The sequence below is a fragment of the Benincasa hispida genome, chromosome 3 (assembly GCF_027475165.1).
Source record: "Benincasa hispida cultivar pf3 chromosome 3, pf3_genome.v1.1, whole genome shotgun sequence".
Classification (NCBI taxonomy): domain Eukaryota; kingdom Viridiplantae; phylum Streptophyta; class Magnoliopsida; order Cucurbitales; family Cucurbitaceae; genus Benincasa; species Benincasa hispida.
Genome location: NC_143480.1, coordinates 20,566,865 through 20,575,985, shown reverse-complemented (window position 1 = coordinate 20,575,985; position 9,121 = coordinate 20,566,865). Strand labels below are relative to the sequence as shown.

At 37.6% G+C, this 9,121-nt stretch overlaps 1 protein-coding gene across 1 annotated transcript; it reads right to left on the bottom strand.

Annotated features, from left to right (window-relative positions):
- Positions 1 to 5,768: 5,768 nt before the first annotated feature.
- On the bottom strand, positions 5,769 to 8,060 carry IRX15-L (IRREGULAR XYLEM protein (DUF579)). The gene has a single exon (XM_039025402.2). The coding sequence runs from the start codon at positions 6,966 to 6,968 to the stop codon at positions 6,027 to 6,029; it is 942 nt and encodes a 313-aa protein (XP_038881330.1). The 5' UTR covers positions 6,969 to 8,060; the 3' UTR covers positions 5,769 to 6,026.
- Between the last annotated feature and the right edge of the window lie 1,061 nt (positions 8,061 to 9,121).

Genomic DNA, 9,121 nt, shown 5'->3' with positions numbered 1-9,121 from the left:
CATAGAATAAATTGTTGGAAACCAAAATTAATAGACTAAGGATGTGTTTGGAATACATGTTCAAATGTTTAATTCTTTTTTGAAAAAGTCATTTTTAAAGAAATTAAAATATTTGACAACCACTCAAAATGATTTTTTAAGTATTTTAATCGATTTTTATAAAAAATGTTTAAACAAAGACGAGATTTTTGAAAATAATTTTTTCTCAACTCAATCCATTACTACTTATTTGAAAGTTCTGAGGCCAAAAGTAGTTGTTAACCGTAAATGTATTAGTTTTATAGTTTACATTTTTTTACTTATAATATATGTAATGTACTTTTAAAAATTAAATATAACACCAAAATTTGAATATTTAATTTTATAAATTATTTTTCTATCAAAATTTTGTAATTTTTTATTTATAATTTTAGAGGATGAAAAACAATAACGAATGGAACAACAGAAATTTATCATAAGTGGATCTCTTTATTATTTAAATACTAACTACTCTTTTTTTCTTTTTTAGCACTAATTACTAACTACTCTTTATATATTAATTAGGAATTAAATACAAATATTGATAAGAAATGGTAGATATATTTTTCAAAAGGAAGAAAGGGTGGACATATATTAACCAGATTTGTTTTCAATAAAATTTATTCTTTTTTTAAAAAAATGTAATTAAAATGAAAAAAAATGAAAAAATCATGACTATGTATGGTTTTATAATTATTGCAACTATACATGAACAAGGAGATCAGCATTAGTGCACATTTATTATTATTATTATTTAAAAGAAAAAACATTAGTGCATAATTTATGCAGGGTTTTCTTTTCACACCAATGTATGCAAGGTATTAATTAGCCACAATTACAAAGATAATAGTATATTGGCTGACATTAAGTCAAAAGTGATTTAATATCTTTGCAACTTTAATGTTTATTTTAAAAATTTAATGCTAAATGCACTGTGCCACAATCTAATTTTGAGATAGTAGATTGTGAACCCACTTGTCCAGATAGTGCAGTGGCGACACATGAGTATGGATACATCTGGCAAAGATAGAGAGTCAAGAGAAGTGCCATGATGCAACCGAGGAGGACGGTGCATCATCCAACACACCAACATAAGTGGACAAGCATGCCATGTTGAACATTAAGTAGAAAGATAGGCAACCATGTTATCAGTGGTGTCAGTAACAAGCTCAGTGGGGGCCAGATGGGGTCAAGGGCCATGACCTTGGAAGGTGGGATTTTGTCACGAGTTTGGATGAGTGGCTATAGAGGTAAATGCATATTGATAATATTTGCAAGCACGTCGAATTTCATGTCAATTGGAGTTCAGATGGGCACTCTACATTGATGAGTGACTGTTCACCACATTTCATATGCATGGGTGGCAAAGAGAAAAATGTTCAAAATGTATTATAGGAGGAGGCATGGTGTCAGCTCTCCACCACCCCTAGACCCTGTGGCCTAAGTGAGCTACCCCATGGCACATGCGTGTCTCATGGCGTGGGCGAGTGTTACAAGATAAGTGTCTTAGATGTCTTCCATCGAGAATGGGATCTCATGGATAGTGTCGAACGACATGGAGGTGCCGACATTGCGCCCCTTCCCATGGGTCGAAGGTTTGATGTAGCTCTCGGTATGCTGTTTTGATTCGACAAGGACTCGGGAGGGTCAAAGTCTCGATTATATCCAGATGGATGGATGTTCGGAAAGTCCAGAGTTGGAAAGTTGCCCATGGTTGGTTGACGATGGTTCTCGATAAGCGTATCCAGTAGGCGACCATTAGGTCGGTAAAAAGCCATGTAGGCGTCGAAGTAGGCCGGTAGAGCCCGATAAGCATTGTGATGTCTCGAAAAGCCTTGATAAGTGTCTGAATCACACAATAAGCCCCAATAAAGTGTTATAAACCTGTTTTGGCCCAAAAGGGTATGAACACATCCCAGTGAAGTTTCGAAGCAATGTAAGAGTATTGGGGACATATTGTTGGGAACCAAGTTGATGAAGAGAGATGCGACATTGCATTGTGATGACCTTAGCCTCATATATGGGCAAGGTCGAGTCGTAGGACTTGACCTACAGTAGAGGCAAGTCGGTTAGAGTCGCATGTGAGGGAAAATACATGTATGGGCGACATGTATGACCAAATGAAGTTCTGTTCCACATGAGTTCAATTCAGTTGAGGATGAAAGAACCTCTCCTAACATTCAACGACACTTTAAAGAGTCGAGCAAAAAGTGAATTGGGACTTGAGTTTCCCTTAAAGTTGACCATGATCAACTAATCATGATCACGTGTGAATCATGGTGCCGCATGGTTGGAGAAGTACGATCGTGACATTTGGTGCCAGAGCCACTCTTTTTGAATGGATTCGGATAAGGCAGAGAGAAAGAAACTCAAGGTGAATTGAAGGCTTCACAGTTGTGTCAAGAGTGCCAGTTTGGCAGGGTAGATGTGAGTTAGTATCAGAGTTAGTGTGTGGGTTAAAGCCGGATTTTGCCATTGAGGGAAATTCGTCCCGTCAGGAAGTAAGAACCAAGCTCGTTTGCCAAGAGTTGGGTGTTCCATTGGCAAGATGAAGTACATAAGGTGTACCAGGTAGGGTGCCTTCGAAAGAACCGTTACCACTAGAGGGATACTGTTAATGGCTACAAGCATAAGAACTGGGGATCAGGGAGACATGCACCGGTCAAGTGCATTTGTTCATCAAGAGTCTGTATAAGTGGGCGTCATGGCTAGCAAAGGCAAGTGATTGGGAAGTAACTTGCAAGAATGGGTTGCTGTCTCGCGAGAATGCTCCCTTTGTGTGGAGTCAGTGTCTTCCTTAAGTCATTCCACATGCTTAAGTGGGATGACTTCAAAGTTCTTGGGGCCAGTGCATGTTGGAAATGACCAATAGTCTGATAGTTCAGACAAAGAAAAGAAGCTGCATCAAAACCAAGAGAAGCATCTTCGTAGCGTTGCTAGATAAGGTGGCCAATGAGTCGGTTGGAGTGTAGCGCTGACAAGAAGAGGGTTGTGTTTTTTCTTTCAAACTTTGCAAATGTGGGGTAGGTTCTACGATGAGTGAAATTCCGTGGTAGGCTTACGACCCCAAGGGGTGCATTTTAATGTGTGCTCAAAGAGTATGTGTTATAGCTGTGATGATGGCCAAGTTGTGTGGGATGAAAAGATATCCCTTTTAGCGGAGGTGAGAGGATGCCGAAGCTTTTACCATGTGTATGTTGTGAGTCTCAGAGGCCAAGTTCTAGAGTAGGGCGCGAGAAGGCCCGTGGGTGGGATATCTCATACGTAGTGGCACTTTCCATACTTGGTCTGACACACATTATTTTAGCAAGTCCGTTAGCAAGCTAACCCTTGTTTGGATCGTCATCGGGACGATGCCGAGATTAAGTGGGGGAGAGTGTTGCAATCCAACGAGAATGAAAGTGGATTGCACCTCTAAGTTTATCATCGAGAACGATGGTAGTTTAAGTGGGGGAGAGAGTCACAATCTAACTTTGAGATAGTAGATTGTGAACCCATTTGTGCAGATAGTGCAGTGGCGACACATCTGGCAAAGACAAGGGCCAAGAGCTGTGCCATGATGTGATCGAGGAGGACAGTGCATCATCCAACACACCGACATAAGTGGGAAAGCATGCCATGGTGAACATTAAGTAGAAAGACAGGCAACCATGTCATCGATGGTGTCACTGACAGCTTAATGGGGACCAGATGGGGCCCCGGGCCGTGACCTTGAAAGGTGGGATTTCTTCACAAGTTTAGACGAGTGGCTCTAGAGTTAGATGCATATTGATAAAATATGCAAGCACGTTGAATTTCATGTTAATGGGAGTTTAGACGGGTGCTCTACATTGGTGAGTGACCGTTCGCCATATTTCACATGCATGGGTGGTAAAAAGGAAAATGTTCAGAATGCACTATAGGGGTAGGGTTTAGGGCTCTGTGGCCTAAGTGAGCTACCCCATAACATATGCGTGTTTCATGGCTGGGCGAGCATTACAAGACAAGTGTTTTGGACATCTTCCATTGAGAATGAGATCTCATGGATAGTGTTGGCTGACACAGGTGTGCCAACATTGTGTCTCTTCCCATGGGATAGAGGTTCGATGTAGCACTCGGTATGCTATTTTGATTTGACAAGGACACGAAAGGGTCTAAATCTTGATTATGTTCGGGAAGTCCCGAGTTAGAAAGTTGCCCATGGATTGGTTGAAGATGGCTCTCAATAAGCATGTCTAATAGGTGACCATTAGGTCGATAGAAGCCCGGTAAACGCCAAAGTAGGCCTATAGAGCCCGATAAGTATTGTTGTGTCCTAGAAAGCCTTAATAAGTGTCTGAATCACCCGATAAGCCCCGGTAAATTGTTATAAGCCATTTTTGGCCCAATAAAGGGTCCGAACTCATCCTGGTGAAGTTCCGAAGCAACGTAAGAATATTGGGGTCATGTTGTTGGGAACCAAGATAAGGAAGAGAGATGCGACATTGCATTGTGATGATCTTAGCCTCATATATGGGTAAGGTCGAGCCGTAGGACTTGGCCTAGAGTAGAGGCAAATTGGCTAGAGTCGCACATGAGGAAAAATACACGTATGGGTGACATGTATGGCCGAATGAAGTTCAGTTCCGCATGAGTTCAATTCGGTTGAGGATGAAAGAACCTTGCCTAACGTCCAACAAAGCTTCAAAGAGTCAAGCAAAAAGTGAATTGGGACTTGAGTTTCCCTTTTAGGAGCTGTTTGGGGCGCTGAGATGATATAAGATGTGGGGAGTTATGATGTTTGGAGAGTTTTGATGTCTAAGGAGTTCTGATTGAGTATGAACAATTGAGTATGATCAAGTATGTTCAAGCACTGTGATGATATACGATACACGGAAGGAAAATGACGGTGAGATACGAAACACATTCTGAAAATGGGCCTACAAACAATTAAAATCAGTGAGATAGGATAATGAGCCTCCAAACACTGAAATGATATAAGATGTGGAGATATACCATCTCATGTTGAACCCCCAAACAACCCCTTAAGGTTGACCATGATCGCTTGTGAATCATGGAGTCGCATGGTTGGAGAAGTACGACCGTGATACACTTTATAGTTTCTTTAAGATCTATAAATGTGTTTTACATCTCAGGACTTTCTAAAGCTCCATTGTACAAAATAAAATTGACAAATGGTTCATTATGAAATATATACAGATATAGGAATAAGAGAAATAAAATTAAAGTAATAAATTTTAGATTTTGTGTAAAAAGATTGAAGGTATATAAACTCTTACATTGTACTTGAACTTCCAATTCTTACTACAGATTTAGCTTTAATTTTCAAATATGTATACTTTTCCTATTCAGTGCCTATTAACACATAAAAAGAGTGCTTTTCTCATAAATTTTAGTTTTTTTTTTTATTATTATTTATAAAATCTTATTTACTTATATACATTAAAAATTAACTACAAACAAACTCTTTTTTTTAGTTTAACAAATATAAGGACGATGGAGTCCAGCCTTAGAAGAAATTTAACTATTATACTCAATTTCACTCAGTGTTAAATGAATTTCCAACATATCGATGTTATGTTTCCTTCTTGAAGGTGTTGGAATTAATGAATGAATTTGTTAATTAAACAAAAGAATATTTAAGATTAATATTACAAGTTTTATATCAATATAACTATGTTTATGGTTGAAATTCAAATCATTCCTTAAATTATATCGTAAATCAATAAATCATCGGTTAATTAAATTAAATGACAAATTGAAACAAAACATATGAAACCTTGTTTTGCATTTGAAGAAAGAATTATTTTTTACAAGTCCCATGCTTCAACATCCAACCCCAATTCCAAAGTTTCAAAAAGAAAACCTAATTTCAAAATAACAATAATGAAAACGATACAATTTTTGTTCATAACATAAATAAAATACCCACATCATTTAGATTTACCTCTGTTTCCCTTGTCCCACTTCATGATGAATCACTAAAACAAAAAAACAGAACGCCGTCTTATTAGCGAAGAGAGAAACTCCTAAGATCTGAACGCCGTCGTATTGTGGCAAAATTGAAAACAATTCTCATCCATCTTCTCAACCACATAATGGCCAAGCGTATGAGTTGCCTCCACCAAATTTTCATTACAAAGAAATTCATCGCTACAAACCTTCTCCACTTCCCCGTAATAATCATGCACAAAAATGTGCGTTTTCGGGTTCCCTCCTTTTTTACTTCTTGCCAGAACCCCCGCCGTGTAAATCGCCGACATTCTGCCCGGCGCGTCGGGCCAGTCCCCGCGTGGACCATCCACTAGAATCACGTCCCAATCAACGTCGTACACGTGGTTTGGAAGGTCGTTGAGTCCCAACCTGCACTCGGAGAATAGAAGATTCTGTACGGGACGGCATTCGTTTCGAATCTGCTCTCTAACTGTCGTAATAAGTTCGTTTAATTCGCTTATTTTAGTGGTGTATTGCACATCGTAGGCGTCGATTTCGGGATGTTTTTCTTCGATGAAAGCGGCGTAGTAGCGATTCTCGTCGATGAAGACGGTGCGGCCGTTGTGGTTGAGGGATTTCCAAAGAAGGGTTTCTTGGGTGAGGCCGAAGATGAGGAAATTACAAGGAGTGGAGCATTTTCGGAGGACGTCGGAGATGGGTTTGAGTTCGGAGTGGGTCATGTGGAAGGAGTCGTTGGATTTGGAGGCGTAGTAAAGAAGAGTGTTGATGACAGTGGTGGGGAGAGGGGTGGCGGTGGTGGAGGAAGAGGAGGAGGAGGAGGAGGAGGAGACGAGGGAAGAGGCGGCGGCGGTGATGGGAGTAGTGGAGGCGCGAGTATAGACAAGGAGAAGGAGGAGGAGGAAGGCGAGGGTGAAGAAGGAGAGGAAGGCAAGAAGCCATATCTTGGAGGAAGTGCCCTGTTTTTGGATGTAAGGGTGGAGGAGAATGAGCCTGGTGTTGTTGGGATTGGCTTTCATTTTTTTGATTCTGTGATAACAATTTCTATGGGTAAATTTGGGTTTTGGATTATACTTATAAAGTTATATAAGTTATAACCAAACCAAGTGCTGCTTTAAACAATCAGGGCAGAGAAACAGGAGAGAGGCAGGGGATTCGCTTTACAATCACTACGTCCTAATCCTAAACCGATTCTTCTTTTTTCTTTCCAAAGGAAATGATTATTCACTTTATCATCAGTTGGGAGTGGGCGAGTAATTTTTATTTGAAAATGTTTTTGGTAGATTTAGGGGATTTGGTGAGAAGGATCAAAGATATAGGGAGGTGGGTGAGGGAAATTGAAGAAGGATGAAGGGACAGAGTAACTAATTACAAGTCAAAAGTCGCTTTAGCTTATTGGATTTGCAGGATGGAGGTTTTTTTTTTTAGTTCTGAAGGAACCTCAAAATTATGAACGAGAATGCAAGCAATATATTTTTATGTTGTTTTGAGGGGACGAACTACCTGTTTTTTAACTCCCTCTAACTCGTCTCATCTCAACCTCCACGTTTTACATTCCAACCTCAAATTAGAAAATAAATTTTAATACATGCGTCACCTTTTTAAAATAATATGTTAAATTATTAGTTGTAGAGAAAAATTAAACAATACATAAATCTTTTTAGTTGTATGTTTCACAGACCTTTGTTGATGTTGAACTTGAAGTGGAGTTGAGTCAACCTAAGGGATGACTTGCAATTAGAACTCACTCTAGTATGTTATTTTGTCTAACATATACTTCAATATTAAGTTAATATGTAGACCAAAATGGCATCGAATAAATTAGATAGCAAAGTTATCTAATTATGCATGAGGCAAAGTTTCCCTAAACATAGAGAATTCATATTGTGATACCATTAGCATGAACGATGTACTTCACTTTATAATAAATATAGCTCAACTCGGCCTATAGCCAAACCATTCCACTTTACAACTAAGAATTTTTTTTACTACAATAGTATTAGAACTTTTTTCATATGCAAGAGTTGTCCCAAAAACATGTCATGGTGGTAGAGGACCACGTACAAGGCCTTTCTCTCACCATCAACAAAAAAGAAAGAAAGAAAAAAAAAAAGATCACATAATTCAAGTATTTTATATAATTTAGCTTTCTAATGGTGGTTCAATGGTTTCTGTTAAACAAATATACATTTAGGCCACATTTTATAATGGTGGACCTAAATACAAAATGTTTTCGAGAGGAGTTAAACATCATTGTCATTTTTATCTGGACAAATTGGAATGATAAGAATAACTTCAAATTTGATAAACTTGTGCCACCAATTTCTATAGAATGTGGATGGATTCTAGATTATTTCGAAGTTTTTAAGAAAAAAGCAAAACTTATCCATATCTTCGATAATTAACTCTTTTCAGAACAAAAACCTCCAACGAGATTGGATCTGTCCACCAAACAATTCACATAAACTTAACATTGATGCTTCATGGATTTCAGACTCATTCATCACGGGTATTAGAGCTTTTATAATAGACTTAAATGGGTCTATTATTGCCATTGAATCAAAGTCGTCCATAAATGTTGTCTTTGAAGCTCCTATACTGGAGTTTTATTGTAACATCCCGAATTTTAGTTAAATTAAATTATTTTTCTTAAATTATTGGATTTTTAGGCCCTTTAATTTTGAATTTTCTGAGGTCAAAATTTAGATAACTAAGTTATCTTAACTGGTTCGATTTTTTTAAAATTTTTTTTTTTTGAAGATTTGAATTTTGGGATTTAAAATGGATCTTGGAATTTGATTTTAGTGATATTTGTTAGGATTTGAAATTTTGAAAGAATTTTGTTGAGAGATATTTACGATTTAAAATTTGGAAGAATAATTTTAAGTTGGATTTAGAAAGAGTTATGAAATATAAATAAGTAGATATGTTTGTTAATGGAATCCAAATAGATTTGGATATTAGGGAAAAGAAGAGGAACTTCTTTTTATATTTATTTGGGTTCTGAAATTTAATAAGGATTATGAAAGTTGTATATATATATATTTATTTGGGCATAATCTTACTATGTGATTCCTAGAATTTAATTGGAAATGACTAGGTTCCGGATGATTTACTTGGATATTTACCTTTAAGTTTGATTTACTGGAAAGTATGTTTGATATTGATTTGT